Here is a 17,141-nt window from a genome sequence, read left to right as displayed (position 1 = left end):
AGTGCAGTTCAGCTTTTCATTTACGTGATCATAAAAGCTTAAAGAACATACTTGGTGTTATTTTCTGTGAAAATGTAGGTACAGCTTCTCATTTTTGTAAAATTACAGCTTGTGAATGAATGGCTAGTGGTGTGAGGAGGTAGGTTGTTCAAACTGTTTTCTTTCAGCACTAACTAAAATGGAATTAAAAGACTGTTCTGCTAGATAATTTTTTTCATTTAAACAATTGCTAGAACTGGCATAAGAAGGTGATATGGTTGTAAGCAGGGAAGAGAAGTGGTCTGTTGGACTCTGAATAAGAGGAAATGTGTCAGTAAAACTAAAGTGACTTAACAGCAAGCTGCTATGAAAAACTTAGTACTTCTGAAGTAAGAATCTGCCATATCCACAGCTGCTGAGAAAAAGCTGGTTTGCTTCATATAAGCTAGGCATTTGTTATTATTAATCAGTTCAATAACACCTAAAATGACAATGAACAATTAAGGTTAGGGTGTCATGGTGTTTATTAAGTATTTCAGACCTTATTATTTGTTTGGGGGAAACTCATTTCCTTTTGTTATTGCAGGATATGCAATTATAAAGAACAACATTTATGGAGAGCAAACCAAATAAAAATATTATGAAGTATGTATGAGTGGGCAGTTATTGATTGATAAAGGGCATGCATGCCATCTTCAGTGTAATTCTTTATGCTGTAGTACATATTACTTAATAGCATATGTTCTGATAGTTGTTCTTTAGGAAGCTACTAACACCTCTGAATTTAACTTTTTGCTTGTTAATAATTTTTTATCTTCAAAAATCTCTTCTCTGAGCAAACAGTGCTGTGAAAGAAACACTTAGTACCCTCTCCTGCATCTACCTGTGAGACTAAACAGCAGGTAGTTTTTAATCAGATTTGTTTTTTTTTCTAAAGGGATGGTTTGTGCTTGCCTTCCCTTCCCTCCTTCCTGACAGCTCTGGCAGAAAATTTCACTTATTTTTCTGGTTTTGTTTTCTGCTGGCTTAGTGAAGTGAATCTACCTAAGAAAGGATGAGCCAGTTCTGGTGCAAAGGAGGGAATATGACTGTGCAGTCACAATTAGGTGGTAAAAGAGTAGGGGGTAAAACCCATTCCTGTTAGTAGCAGCAAACTGTTAGACTGGCAGGGCTGTCTCTGCTAATCTGACCTTCAAAATCCTTCTGGATTTCTTCATTAAAGTGCAGGTTTTATAGTGTACAAATTATGTGCCTTTACAAATGAGTCCACGATTTGAAAATATTTCCTAGGTAAAGGTACAGTTAGATATTTAATGGCTTCTGCATACTGGTGTGTGTGGCTGGAAAATAAAATTTTTTGTTGGAAAAATCTAGCACAGAAGTTTTTACAGAATTGCCTTTTAAAATCATCAGTGCGGTATCTGTGCATCAGAAAAAGGAAAATTACATTTCTGAACAATGTCTACTTAAGTATCCATCCGTGTGTCTGTAAGCATCACAACTTATTTTTCAGTGCTGTTCTCATTTAAGTAAAAAACTAGTCCTTCTCTAGCATCATCTTGAGATTATCTTTTCTAGTACTGCTACTAGAAAAGTGAGTGGCAAGAAAGGAATGGGAATTTTTCGATATAGTCTTTTCCTCTCTCTGATCTATACACTTCTCAAATACAACTAAATTAGTGCATTTTTTTCTTTCTTGGAGACAAGGCTTTCCTTGGCATAGATATTTTCCCCTGAACTGTCTGTATTCTTCCCTGCAACAAAGTCTGTTTGAGTCACAATAGACTTTTTTTTTTTTACTGAGATAAATATGACCTTCTTTTTCATATACGTACTAATGCTCAAATTGTTGTCACTTAAATAGCCATTTCAAGGGACCTGGAGAGTACAAACCTCATCAGAGCAAGTATTTTTTTCACAGACACAAACATATGTCAATGTTGTTCAGATATACTTTTGTGAAGTTACTAGTCCCTGTACTGCCTTCTCACTGAAAATATATTTCACTGATCACTGTATGAGGGATCAAACCAGCATAGTTTGATTAGTTAAAGTAAGATCCTACTTAATAAAAAAATCTTAAGTCATTCAAATTAGGCTGTTAGCAAGGTGGCAACATGTAGATGAAACATAATTTTTTCTGGCTGATAGGCCAGAGAGATGGAAAGGCAAGTACAGGTGTTCTTGTAGTCTCTTTGGGAGTTGTGAGATAGCTGATGTCCCCAGGTAGAATGTTTATGAAAGAAGTCTTTAGTTCACTTCAGTCTCTTTAGCTTTGTGTCAAGCTTTGTTGTTTGTGCTCCCCAGGCTAAAAGGATGAATAGTGCAGAAGCTGTTCTGCAGTTATTTGTATGAATATTTAAATATATTTTTTTTGGCCAGGCTGATATTCTTCTGCAATGTGTTTGAGCAACCAATTTTTTCCTTGCATGTACTTTTCAAAATTCTTAGAAAAGATATTTTTCTTTTCAAAGTACATGACGAGAGCAAAGCTGGGAGTTGCACTAGCAGGTACAATACATATCCCACAGTGTATCACTCTTGGCCAGTCATTCAATCATCAAATCTGTGTTTTACCTGTATAATAGGAGAATTATTTGATAATGTAGATTTGCAGATTAAATATGTAGAAATACTGATTTTATTGCAGTATTGGGATATATGTCTCAAATGTGTATTCATCACTTGAGTTTGTTGATGCTGTGCTGTGGCCTTGGAAACAAATTGGTTCTTAAATGATATTTATTGCCCATATTAAATGACAATCTCCAGAAATTCTTTTAAGTTGCTTTTAAGAGAGCTTTACTCAGTGCAAGTACTGGCAAATGTTTTTCTTTATATATATGTTCCTGTATTTTACAGTATGTATCTTATTCTTTTTTTTGGAAGTAAAATGTTTGGTTTACTGTTTGTTTTGGGGTTTGGGGGTTTTCATTTATTTTTTCATCATATTTAGCAGGCCTAGAGTTGTCATCTCTATCTTTCTTGTGTTGTCTGATGTTAACTAAGCTTTCTTTCCTTAACTGGTGTTTCTCTCCCATAAATATTTTCATAATTCCCTTGCACCATACAGCATTTCATTTGTTAGCCTGAAGGAAGCATGAACTCTATTTTAGTGTTATTTAAAAATAAAGTTTCAAAGTGGGTTAGGGCAGACAGGACAACACTGAACTTTTCACAGCACCTTTTAGAAGCAGGGGAGTAGCCTTATTCTGTGCTGCAGGTGGAGGGGAGCAAGCAGCATATAATTACAGGCAGCTTGGGATGGATCAGGAGACTGAAGAAGGATTGTCAGGGTACAGAAATCTCTCTCTGAACCATCCATCTTCTCTCAGGCTGCTCAAGTACTAATTGCCCTTGTCTGCAGAAATGCATTTTTTTAAAAAACAGTAGATTAAATCTTACTACTGCTTTTTCTTGTCTATGCTTTTTTTTGAAGTGCCATAAATTTATTGTTTACTTCTAAACCCATAAACAATTTGTTCCATATCATTTGTCTGTAAGTGCATGTGGTAACTGAAAGATCTTTATTCTATGTTGAATTCAAAGTGAAAATTCGGGTGGAAGGCAAAATTGAATAATGAAGATAAAATGATAAATATTGATATCTAAAACAAAATTTCCCTGAAGGTACTTCATGTACTTTGGGGTTGATAATGTGCAAGTTATCAATCAGATAAATAGCTTGAGTTTTGTATTTGCACTGAAGCAATGCAATTTATTAAATTATAGCTTGAAGTAAAATGTAGGATACTGGTGTGGGTGGATACTGTTTCTTGCTTGCAGCCCATACTATTTGATGCTGTTTTCCTGGCAGATTTGAGAGAAACTAGGTCAGCCTGTAGGTTCTCATACAACCAGGACTTGTATGGGAGACAATCAAGGAGCACTTGAATGGTGCTCTCTGCTGAGAAGGTCTTTATGTGACTCACCAGCATGGTGACTCTCTGCTGAGAACAAATCTGTTACACATAGCTAATGCTTCTAAAGACATTGCCTGTAGATGTTGTAAACCCTGTGTCTCTGACAATTTAGTATCACTTCATAGCACTTGTAAATACATCTCTGGTATGTAAGGTCTACTGGCAGAGCGGTTCCACTGGGAAAGGAAGGTGTTTGTAGTCTTGCTCTGTAATGTTCAGCAAGTCTGTAAGTAAGATTGTAGTCTTGCTACTTGCAAGTTAGGCAAGTCTGTTCAGCAAGCTTGTAGTCTTGCTCTGTAATGTTCAGCAGCTGCTCGGTTTCTGCTCAGTGACTGGATTTCTCCTATGTCATGTTGGTACTGTAAGTTTGCAAATTGCCATAAAAACATTGTAATTTTATAAGATTGAGGTCCTGTTCAACTGAAAGTAGATTTCTCATAGATATGGAAACTGAGCTATATTCTGGTCTGTCCAGGTAGATGACTACCAAGTCTGTGAATTTTCAGGCTGGCATTGTTCATAAGGGCTAAAATTCTCCATTAAAATGTTTAAAGTTCTAGGTAAAGAAGTTTAGCATATGTTGCTTATATTGATTTAAATTTTGTAAAGTAAGAGTTTAGAAATATTTTTATTATTTTTTGATCCGTTTTGATTATTCTCATGAAGTGAATCACATTTAATGTGATTTCAATACCATCTTTCATGGGTGTGTGAAAGGAAAAATAGTTTGGTCTAACAGGATGAGTTCACTAGGAAAAAGTAAATAAAGCAATACAGTATCGAACCACACTGTAATTGAAAGCAATGAGTTGTGTAGGTAATGCTATCAAGAGCAGGATTGAGTGACGTGGCTAAATTATTCTTACTGTTCTGTTCTTGTTCAGGCTGCTGTATTGCTGAAGTCCATATCTAGTTCACCCAGTCTTCCAGACCACGTGCTCCATGCTTTGAGACCAGGGGGACCTTGGTGTTCTGAAATGAAGATGGAGGCAGCGGGAAAAGCAGAACTTGTTGATTCAGAAATTCCGCTAAAGACTTCTGAAAAGCAAGAAACTGCTCCTGATGAGGACAGACCTATAGAACTCAAGACACAAACTCAGAAAGACAATGTTCCCACTGCAGCAGACTCTGCGGTGCTCTCTTCAATGCCTTGTTTACTGATGGAACTGAGGCGAGACTCCTTGGAGTCTCAGCTAGTATCTATAGAGAGTGATAAGCCAACGGGTGGTCGAGTTTATGAGAGTGACTCTTCTAACCATTGCATGCTTTCCCCTTCTTCCAGTGGGCATTTGGCTGACTCAGATACATTGTCTTCCACAGAAGAGAATGAGCCTTGTCAAGCTGAAGCTGCTGTAGAGGGAGAACCTTCTGCAGTATCTGGGGCTGCAGTTGGGAGGAAATCCAGGCGATCCAGGTCTGAAAGTGAAACTTCAACAATGGCTGCCAAGAAAAACCGACAGTCTAGTGATAAGCAGAATGGTCGAGTTACCAAGGTAAAAGGTCATCGAAGCCAAAAGCACAAAGAAAGAATCCGGCTCTTAAGACAGAAACGGGAGGCAGCTGCTCGCAAGAAGTACAACCTGCTGCAGGACAGCAGTACCAGTGATAGTGACCTGACATGTGACTCGAGCACAAGTTCATCAGATGATGATGAAGAGGTTTCAGGGAGCAGCAAGACAATCACTGCAGAGATACCAGGTAGAGGATGTTTTTTTTAAATTGAACTGTAATGCATCTGACATGGTTTCTCAGCTGTCATGCGAAATTAGATGAGTGACACTTGAGAAAAACTAGAACTGCAGCTCTGTAAATTTGAAGACTGCAGTATATTAACAAGACATGGGCAAATTTTAAAATCTGTTCTGAGGTTTCAGTGTACTTTCACACACCAACAAAGCATAGAAATGGTAAATTGGAGGAAGGACTACACTTGAATTCTGGAATTTTCAGATCTTTTCTTTTGTAAGCCTACATGAACTCCTATCAGTGCTGTCAAATCCCATTAGATGGTGATAATCTATTAAATACATTCTTAAGACAAGTGGCCAGGTGTGCTTTAATATATTAAGACCACAGCTTGGCAGCTGTGTTGGAAATAACATGGCATACCTCTTGCCTGTGTTACAGTAAGGCTGTGTTAGTTATTGCACTTATGCTGTGCTTTCAGCTCTGTTTCAGTGCATGACAAACCTACCTAGCCTTATTGTAAATTCTTGCAGATTGCAGCTGGTCACCTATTTTAGGATGTAAATATGAATTTGTTTACACAGGTGCCCAAGCTATATCCACACCTAAATTTTCAACATTTTAGACAAAGCTGTTACCATTTCCTATGTCATAAAGATCTATAATTTCTATACTTTTAATTTTGACACATCTGTGTTAAGATTGGAGGCAGCAAATTATAGGGGCCTCTTGTGATTTTTATTAGCAAAAGAAAGGTTAATTATTCAAGTTGTCTGCTGAGTCTGTTACTTTATTAGCCCAAGTGCTGTGGACAGGATTTTGTATGAATTATTCTTGCAGCATAGAACCGTCATCATATGGCAATCAAAAATAAAATCACATAAAAATAAACTTTTTGGCTTGCCAACTTTTACTGGGTTACATGCCTTTTTGCCTCTTGTGCTAGAAGTTTTGGGCTTTTTTGAGATAAATATCAGTTTATATAGGGCAAGAATATTTAAAGGAAAATGTAATAATTAGTCTTTAAGTTGCTGAACTAATATTTCCTAGATTAATTATTTAAAATATTTGCAGCAGATTTTTCAAATAACTTTTAATTGACTTGATTATGGTGAATGATTCTGTCACCATGAGAACTGTCATTTTTCCCACATATTGCTAGGAAGCAGGTTGCACAAAGGAAGTTAATGTTTATTAGAAAGTCTGTGAAAGGCGTAGTCCTCCTATAATCATTGTGTAATAAACTTTTAATAGATAGCTAGATTTGGTAAAAATAATTTTAGATTTCATAGTTTTGTGCCTTTTTATTTACTATATTTACACTTTGGGCAATTAAAGCCTGTCAAAGAAGACTGTTTCATTCAGTTTTGGGACAGGTTCCTCCCCACCCCCCAAAAAACCCAAAACACACACAACAAATCCCCCAGGTTATATTCTTAAGTCATAAAAATACATTGTGACCCAGAAAGGCATCACATGGTATTTTCATATCTGCTTAGATTTCTGACTTCCATTGTGGAGACCTGAAACCACTCTGGAGTACTTTTTCTGTGTCGCTAGGCTCTTCTGTATTTAAGCTCTTAGTCTTAACTGTGAGATGCTTGCAGTGAAAAGGTCCCATTGCAGTGCACAAAAGAACTTGACAATTTAATGATGATGACACCAAGGCCCAATTTTACCTTCGATGCAAGATGTGGGAGTACAAAAACCATCCTGAGGAACCATGACCTTTATTCTTATTTCATACCCATATCATCTGCTTGATACTGAATTACGTTTAAGACATTAAAACTTGTGAGTTGTCCTTTTGGAATTAGGTACAGTATGTACCTGCCACATTACAGTTTTCCTTTAAATAGAAACAACTCTGGTTTGTGGGAAACAGTCTCCAAGTACAAGAGAACAATATTCTCTCTAGAGATAAGGACAGTGTTGTCCAAAAATGCATCCTGTGCTACTTGTGGGTTAATGAAATGTTGTGGTCTTAATAGATGCAGTGGAGCTGTGTGTCTGAGTAGGACTTTCAGCTCTCTGTCACAGTGGTAGGTTCACATGCCATCTGTGATCCCTCTTCTTGGAACCGGCGAAGTGGTTAAATTTTTTTTTTTTTTACTAGAAAGCCATTTTAGTGCACTTAGCATTACACTGTGAATATCCTCAAAATTTAGGGAATGAACACATAGTTAGAAAATAATACAGGGTATCAAAAAGCATTACTGGAAATTCAGGCCATGAGTCATGCACACAGTCAAAAGCTAAGAGGTTTAACTTGGCACTTGAACTTGAGTGTCAAGAAACTACAGTGCACCTGTCAGAAGGACATAAGCATGAGAACTTTTGCTTTTACTTCTGAAAAAAGTCTGTACACATTGATGCAAAAGTTTTACAGGTAGCCTGTGTTCCCCTTAGTCTTCCTGTATTTGGACACTTCAGCTGTAGTGTTGGTTACTGTCTCAACATAGCTTATTATTGGGACTGATTTTCAAATGTCTGTTGTCTGAAAAATAGCTTTGCCAGCAGAGATGCTCTAAAATTTTTAGTGACAGTTAATGTGGCCTTCATGTATGAAGGTTATACATACTCTGACTCTTAACACTACCTGTGTTGATAGAAGGTTATGGAAGACAGTTCGCTTTGTGTGTGATCTGAAAAATTGAAGTGCCACATTCAAGAATACAGTGGTCTTTTATGTTGTGTTAACCAAACCTTTTCCATTTTAATAGTACAGTTACTTTTTTCAAGCCATCCACATCACTAGCTCTGAAATATATTTGGCTAAATAAGTAAGATAAGGGAAATGTTTAGTGAAATACATAATAATGCCATGAAATTGTGAACTGAGCAGTTGTGCAATAGAGAGTCAGTTCTCTCTGAACTCTAATGTGGATTAAAATACTGGCAGGCTTGGTTTTCTTCTTAAAGATTGAAGAGTAAAGAGTTGAGAACTTACTGGTGATACTTCAATACAAATATTGTGAGCTCAGTAGGAGCTAAGCACAATATGTTATGTTATTCTGAATGCATTATATGGTGTTAATTTACACCTGAAAATACAGGTTCAATCTAAACTTCATGGGTGCTTATTAAGAATCTTTTCACTGACCTGAGCAGTCATAATCTTAGGCTCTTTAATTCAGGGAATGCCATGATTTTTGAATTATTGCATATGAGGAACAATTTCTTATCTTTTAACGATTGAGCCTCTCTATTGGCATTTAGGATTTTACCATTCTTAAGCACCAGATAGCATTCATGGTGTAAGAGGATGATCTTTGAGTCCTGAAATATAGGTTTTGCTAGACCTGCTGCTGTTGAAAGTTTTTCCTTTAAACAATTTCAAATTTGACCATGCAAATTAACTCTTAATGAAATTGGCATGAGAGCAAGTCTGGGAATCAATATTTATTTCTGTATAAACACTTTCTTTGGAAGAAGGAAGGGTTTTTTAAAAATTCAAATATAATATGAAAATATTGTCATTTCACCACCATTGTGCTTTCTACAACTCAAAAAAATCGGAATTGAAATAGGAGTGACTCACGTTTTAGGCTGTTAAAAAGTTTGAATACGCAGAAATTCAAAGAGAGGGGCGCAGTGTGTGTGAGGGACTCTCAGCCAGGTTAATTCCTCTGAAGAATTGTGCATGGACCTTGGATGAAGCATCTTGCAAAGGGTGAATTTGGTTGAAGTAACTCAGAATGACGATTATATAAGAACGGGGGGGGAAAAGATATCTGTTAAGAGGGATTTGCAGTAAGATACTAATTTGGAAATGTCAGGTAGCATAATGCCACAGAGGAATCCACTGTTGCTAATTAGAATGAAGATGCAGCATATCTTCTTAAATTGTTAGGTTGTCAGATTTCCTTAATCAACTTTGGATTTGGTAATTGTTTGGATAGTACTTAATAGATTCCATAAAGAGACAGCATTGGGGAATATCTTAGGTGCTTTTCTGCAGGAGGTATTGTCTTGAAAATAAGATATGAGTCTTGGATTCTGACCCCTTCGATTGCAGATTTCTTTGCCTTTTAACTTGGTGTAACTTCAAAAACTATAGAGCTGTAAGTTTACGGATAGCAAAGGAACCAATTAGATAAATGCTAGCATTTCTATTATAATAATGCATTTTTAGATTTTTAATACTGAAGGCCACCGGTAAAGATTGACTGAGGCTTGTTATGAGAATTGCAAGGGAAGTATTTGAAACACTGATTTGCTGCTACTGTAAATTGTGAATATACTATGAATGGTGCCTTTTAAAAATAGTATTGCAGGGTAATATATATTTCAATATATAGTCTCTTCAGTTTACAAAACAGTTTTGTTAACTTTGACCATGCTAGTTCATTCTTAACTCTAAAAGCCTAGCTAGATTGTCTCGCATATTGCTATCAATAGTTTTTATTTAAATGGCAATTAAAACTTACTCAACATGATTTAAAGGTGTCTGATTGTAAGCCTGTGGAAGTCAGAAAGACTGCCATTTCAGTTACTTGACCTTGGGATAAGATTCCCAACTAAAGATGAATAACCAGAATCGTATTGGACGTTCAACACTAGGAGTATATGAACAGGAGTTTTTTTTTTCAGGGTGGAAAAAGACATTGAATATACAAAAGGAACCACATTTTAGGAGAAAGGTACCATTTTACTTAATTACTTCTAGTTAAAATGCAGTTGGAGGGATGTAAATTAGTTGCTATAAAGTAACTTATTTTTGAGCAGAGGACCTGAATGCTGAATTTCCAGCCTGTCTGATAGGTAAACAGATGAGAGAGAAGACTTAAAAAGTAGGGTTTTTTAATAGAAGGTTTTTGGCCCCTGCTTGGAAATAAGAAAATCATCTTAGGCTTTGTCTAGCTGTTACTGAAGGACTTATGTATATCTCATTTAAATAGCTCCTAAAAAGAATGTATTATTTAAGTAATACTGTAATTTCATGTACAGAGTGAAATCCCAATAAAGATTTAGTGCCATATGTTTTTATTAGTAAAAACTTGCTTAGGTTGTTCAATGATTTCTCTCATTGTTAAGATATTCTCTATTATTTTTAAGCTAGAGGATCCTACAAGTTTCATGTTTACATATTAAATTGTCAGGTTCTGTAGCTGCTTTGTGTAGTTTAGTAAGGTGCTTGTCTTGTTTTGGCATTACCTTAGGTGAGGTTTGTGTGTATGGAGGATGTGCACACATTGTTTATTATTCCTCAAACAGGTACAGAGGGTCATTTTCCTGGTGTTTTATTGCTTCCTAGAGGATTCCTGAGTGAACTCTAAACTTAAAAATATAGATATCGCTGCCTTTTCTTATTGATATGTAGAGTAAGGTAATGAGGATGGCCTTCTTGCTGCTAGAGTTCTTCCTGATAATCCCAAAGCCAGTCATTTTAACCATATTTTTGATGGTTAGAAGGAAGGAGATGACAATTTCCTTCCAACTATGCCCTGTCTGTTTTCTGCCTTGACTAGAATTAATGCCTGAAATGCTCCACAGCTGGTGACTCATGTGATAAAGGGCATGCTTCTAGTTGGTGTGAGGTTGATCACTCCTATGTGTCGTGTGGATTAGCCCATGATGTAGCTGTGTTCATCAGACCTAACAGAGGTTGCTTTCACCTCATGTAGTAGCATAACATTCACATATCTTTTCATGTTTGTGTGTGTGTGTTTGTGTTGTATATTCTCTTCATTGGTGTTTAGTGTGTTTTCCAAAATTAGATTTGGGCTTGGCTACTTTAGATGCTGGAATCACTATATCAGCCTTTTTCTCTGTTATCTTGTGTACAATTTTGTCTGTGTTTAACAGTCCATTATAAAAGGGTTCAAGTATGTAAGTAAAATATGCATAATTATTCATGTTTATCAGTTAAACAGTAGTATTTTGGATTGCAGCTTAACTAAACATGTTATTGTATCATGTTTTTGACACCTCCAGTTGAATTCAAAACAAATTGTGAGGGAATTGGACTAATTTGGTTTACTTATTTAAAAAAAGACCTTTGTGACAGAATTGTCTGAATTCTAGAATAAAAATAATTTTGAAGCCAAAATTTCTATTATAACCTCAGTGAGTGTAAAACGGGCTTTTTTTGACGGTGATGCTGTTGGTTACTATTTGCAAATTCCTCCCCCGTTGTCATATCCAAGGGATACAACTAGAAAAGTTGTTTTCCTGAGTGAAGATGCCTTAATAAACAATATTATGTTCTTAATGATGTCTTATCAAATGGCATCAATGTCTTTAAAGCTGGCTTCAGTCATGCTGGGGGATATGGAGGAGCAACCAGGGAAATTCCAGGATTGCTTGACAGGGGCACTGTGTGGGATAGGAACTGCATAGGCAGTATCCTGGAAGAGGCCATGAACTGCTTTGGTGAGATGCAGAGGCAGACAGAGGAGAAATTTCACGTGTGGATAGAAAAGCTAACCCGTCTTGACACAGATGAAGAAAGCAAGCAACTACTGGAGCCCAGGGAACCTAAAATTCAATTAGTTGGCCAAAGAATCCCCCTGACCACACAGTCAGGGGCTTTTATACAGATGCCTGATAGCCACATACTTCCATAGCAGTTGTTTAATTCTTATGTGGGCTATCAAAATGTTGATGCTGCACTAGAGTTTCCAGTGACTTTTAATAACAATTTTCTAACTATCTTTCCAGAGAATGGGAATATTGCAGAGCCTGATCAGATTCAATCATAAGCGTAAAAAAATCTGGTCTTTGAAATCTTGATGTTGTTTTGGATTATGCTAAAACCAAGGTTTGCTTTTCATATATGTTTGGTTTGATTTTTCTCTTTTGGGTTTTATTACCATTATATATATATTTAATTTATAGAGTATATATATGTAGCTTAAAAAAACTCACAGCATGCCCACGTGTATGTGCCAGCACACACATACCAGCACGTTTAAAGGTGGTGGGGAGAACTACCCTAAGTGTTCATCACCGAACTTGGGAAAATATAACTTTAGAATCCTTGTTTAGGTACCCCAAAATCAGTAGAGGTATGTTTGCTAAAATAGGAGCATTCAGAGTATTCATCCAAATGCTCTTTTTGTATGTTAAAACATTTATATAAGGAAATAAGTTGTATATTTAAAGATGTAAAGTACCCTAGAGAACCAGACTAGATACAGACCAATAACATTTCCTTAACTATATGTTTACTCCCAAGTTTTGCAGCTTGACCATTTCACACATGAGTTTTTTTCTTCTTCCTTTTTAGACAGAAGTAATAATGTGCACAAGTGATTTTTGTCTCTCACATTTAGTAGTTCACTTTCTGTCCAGAGTTTTTATTAACGCCACTGCTGTGTTGCACATAGCATATTTATGGAAGCAGCTGTCTTGTATTGTGTGCACAAATATCCACATGTATACATATATATATGTTTGGTTTGGGTGGAAGTCATCTCCTCTAATTTTAGATGTCTAGTTCTGTGTATCTCCTTCTTAGTCAATGGGAAGAGAGAAGCACCTACAGAGGATTCCTCCTGGCAGTGTCTTTCTCTTCCATTAAGGTGCCTAAACCTCCTTATAAAACTGTTTGGAATAGATAACTTTTGGCTAAAGTTAGGTGAGATGAATCACACCCAACTGCGTGTGCATGCATGACCTGTGCACACAAAGCACTGCTGCTTCTTTCTGTGTATATGATCAAACTGCATCCTTCATGCTGGAATAAAAATAGTCGTGTCAGTCCGAAGATAAGCAGCTGTCAGTGGATGGATTGAGCCTTGGCACAGGAATTGAAAGGAAGGCTTGACAGTTGGATTACTAAACACTGTGGTGGTCTGAAGGTATGGGTTTCTGGTCTGGGTCAGACAGCAAGAGCTTCTGAACCATGTCTGAATGCTGCTGAAATCATTATTTACTTGTGATGGGGAATGCCAGAACATTAGTTTCATTTAAATAATACAATAACTTGCTGTTGTGTGGATGTTTTTTATATTGATAGTTACCTTGAATAGGCAGGCTTGAAACTGTGATGTTTAAAGTAGGATTAATTTATATAGTAGAAATCTCTTATTTAATGACTATTATCACTACACACAGGATTTTTTTGGTCTCATCTCCATTAAGGCCTTTCTTCATGTGAAGTAACTTCTCTGTAGCTACCAAAAATGTGTATTTATCATCAGTTAGAAATTGCTAAAAGTTTCTAATGCAAATTAAATCAAAATTCTAATAATGGAAATTGAAAGTCTTTGCATAGACATATTTTAAGTAGAGAAAACACTATAGGTCTCCTTTAGCTCTGTTTTGCTTTTTAAGCCACAGTCACTTTTTTCTAATTTAGTGTAACTCATTTTCTTCCTGTTGAAAGTAACCAGTGTAAGTAACCAGTGTATCTTCTGTAGGTCTGACTTTTTTTTTTCCCTTCTCTCCTCCCTGAGGTCTGGGAGTTTTTCCATCAAGTTATATGGGGGTTTGGATCAAACCTGTAACAGGAGCTCAAAAACTGCTTTTTGTTACCAGTATAATACTAACACTGGTGTCTTAACATTATTCTTGGCCCAGACTTATTTTTTAAGTATGTGATGCCTACATTTAAAAAAAAATAATTAAGTTAGAGAGCTCTGTTATTTTCAGAGTAACTGTTTGAAAGACTATGCAGGAGATAATTTTTAGGTACTGGAATAAATTCTTTATGGATCACCTTCATGTGTGATTTTGATATGAACTTGTAAGAAAACTCCCTTGTCTGACATTGTGTGCATTTTTAACTTAACTATAGGTAAAAGCTAAATGAGTTATTCTATGTTTGATTGCAATTTAATAAACTTGTCCTCATCTGTTTAAAATTTAAGATCTTAAGATTATTTTCTGATATTAAAAAAAAAAATCCCATCCTTCTGGTGTTCGTAGATTGTGTGTGTGTGTATATATATACACACCTTTATGATGATGATAAAAGCAGCATATTTTAAAGCATGACAACTTTACAAGTCTTCCTGTGTATGCAGAAGCAGCTTTTTGCAGTGACTGGTTTCTCTTAACGTGTAAGAGTCACTTAACTTGGTATGTCTGTAAGCATGCCCTTAACCTTTTTTTATAAAAGGGTGTATATGGAGCAATTAGGTATTTCAAAACAGATGGTGTAAGGAGATCAGTTCAAATTATTTATCTCAGACTGAAACAGACTTTTATGTACTGATCTCATAAATGGATGATAACTTTGTTAGGGATGTAGCCAGTGAAATTTCTGACAACTTTCAATGTCTTGGTTAGGTAATCTCTTAAAAAAAATCAAAAAAACAAAAAAACCCCAAACAAACATTGAAATCATTCAGTGTATTAATAGATAAAAAATTGTATTTGGTTACTATAGGCAAAAATGAAAATGTCAAACATTTTTATCCATTTATGTTAATCTTTTTTTCCTCCAATGCAAATAGCTATGAATGTGAAAGAACAAGCAGAGGATTGCAGCAGTTGAGCGTATAGACTTTAAAGCTGTACTCTTTCTAGGATAAAATAATTCCAAGGCACCCAGAAGACTGAGGGAATACTTCATATTAGATATAATTTTAACTTAATTTCCCCACAACAGCTACCTAGTGTTAAGAGCACCTGTGCAAGACCAATGGTTGTAAATGGTAAATATTCTTCTGTTTGGTTGCTATTTTCACTTGCCTCAAAACTGGAGCCAAAATTCAGCTGTCATACATCAGCTCCTTTGAAATTAAAAGTGTGTGTTGATTTACACAGTTGAATATCTGGTCCATTAGCTTGTTTTCCATGTGAAGAAGGATGTTTCTCCTTCTAGGAACTGAGAGGGGAACCCTACCTTTCTGTTGTTCAGGTGTAGTATAACCTGCCTGATGAAGGATTTGGCAGGCTATGCAATTAAACAGGAGCATATCTCTTCTTGCTTTGTATTGTGAATTTTAAAGATGCAAAGCACTGAAGAAACCAACCTTCAGACACCAATACTAGTGATGAGTCTGTGTGTTAAATGTGTGTGCAACAGCCTTTGGCATCTCTTTGAGAAAACAGATTCCTGATACATATTTTCAGATTTTTTTTTTCTCTTCTGGAAATACTTCTGCTATATTGTATGGCTAAAGTTAAGTTTTTCATGATTTCCATTATAAACTCCTATTTTCACAGGGCTTTGACTAGAAATGTTCAGGAAGTTAAAATTTCTTCAGCTGAAATTTTAACATAATTTCCATTCTGTATTTCATTAAAGCAGTCTGGCCTTATTTAAGACTATTTTAAGATTATCAGAAGGAAACTCTTCTACTTTCCAACCCAGAGTTACATTTTGAATGTATGTTTATGCTCACATCTCAATAAATTACTTCAAAACCACCAAATTTAACAATTGGAGAAATCAGTGCAAGTTTTGCATGGATGTGGAGAATCAGATGATAATTTAGAGTTTCTCCAATTGCCCTAGGTTTTATACTTCAGAATGGAGTAAAGAAACATTCTAGTAGCAGGTGGAACACAGCTACTTTCTTAGCATTTTTTCTGCAAGTGCAAAAGAAATAAGTCTTTATATAAAAGCTCAATTCAAATGTCACTAAATGTCAAACTGACAATTCAGTAAACGAAAAATTAGAGGATCTGCTCCTAGAATTGGACCATATGTAGGAGTCCTTGGAAGTCTAGGGGCTTTATTGTGCAGACTTGGCTGCAGGTTCTTCCCCAGGCATTTGTGCTGCTTCCCTCCCTCGAGTAGAGTTCGATAAGGAAGGTCTATAGGAAATTCCACCCTTCATACATCATTTTATCTGAAGGTTTGGAGTTTTGCTTCACATGCTTCTAACAAAACATCTGAATTTTCAGGTTTTATTTAGGAAAAAAAAAAAGGTAATGTACAAAATAAAGTTTCACAGCCTTTACTTGAATTTGTTTTATTCAGTGTTTCTATGGCAAAAAATAACCGAGCAGGGGAAAAAATATCTTAAACCTTTCAGATATACTGCTCTTCAGTGTTATTTTTAACAGTATTAGGACAGAATAATTCAGGCAGAAATATACATCTCTATTTTAAGTTCATAGTGTCTTTTAGTGTTTTTGCAGGATTGTTTAGGTTATTTTTTTCTGAGCTCCTAGAGTTAAGATTGGAGGACCAATCTTAACTTCAATGAAATGGGATTATATTTGGCAGTTATTTTTATGAATTGAAATGTATTTATTATCACTGATTTATCTTGTTAATATATTTTGTCTATTCCTGTATCCCCATACTGTAAATATATATTTTTTTTTTAAAGAAGAAATATTTCAAGGGCATTAAAAAATTAAATCCTAGCCCTATGAAAACCAGTAGAAAACTACTTCTAATTACAGTGGGGGGGCTAGCATTTCATCTCATTAGAAATTGAACTTATTCTGCAGTTTTTGGTCAGAGAATCCTTCAGCAGACTTCAAGGGGAGTCTTTGCCTGATGAGTGTGTGTAAATCAGGCTAGTTGAGTAGATGTTTTTAAAATAGTCAAGGTCTGCCCTGTGACCACTGCAGTTACATTTGGAAGCATTAGAACAAATGCACTGTGCAATATGTACTGTAGAAGATAAAATATTCAGGCTGATT

The 17,141-nt window shown here is 35.9% G+C and overlaps 2 protein-coding genes across 14 annotated transcripts in view; one reads left to right on the top strand and one right to left on the bottom strand.

Annotated features, from left to right (window-relative positions):
* LOC141917808 (uncharacterized) overlaps positions 1 to 17,141 on the bottom strand; it is a 730,013-nt gene that overhangs the window by 82,054 nt on the left and 630,818 nt on the right. The window lies entirely within an intron of this gene.
* Positions 1 to 17,141, top strand: part of LOC141917580 (protein ARK2N-like) — a 52,715-nt gene that overhangs the window by 10,704 nt on the left and 24,870 nt on the right. For all 12 annotated transcript variants that reach the window (XR_012621364.1, XR_012621365.1, XR_012621368.1 and 9 more), the window contains one exon: positions 4,787 to 5,600. Coding sequence is in view for 7 of the 12 variants with exons in the window: in XM_074810897.1 (XP_074666998.1) it covers positions 4,787 to 5,600 (814 nt within the window). In the remaining 5 variants the exon portion in view is untranslated. The remainder of the gene's footprint in view (positions 1 to 4,786; positions 5,601 to 17,141) is intronic.

This window comes from Strix aluco, chromosome W (genome assembly GCF_031877795.1).
Source record: "Strix aluco isolate bStrAlu1 chromosome W, bStrAlu1.hap1, whole genome shotgun sequence".
Classification (NCBI taxonomy): Eukaryota; Metazoa; Chordata; class Aves; order Strigiformes; family Strigidae; genus Strix; species Strix aluco.
Note: the sequence above shows the minus strand (reverse complement) of the source record. Positions and strands in the feature narration are given on the sequence as shown.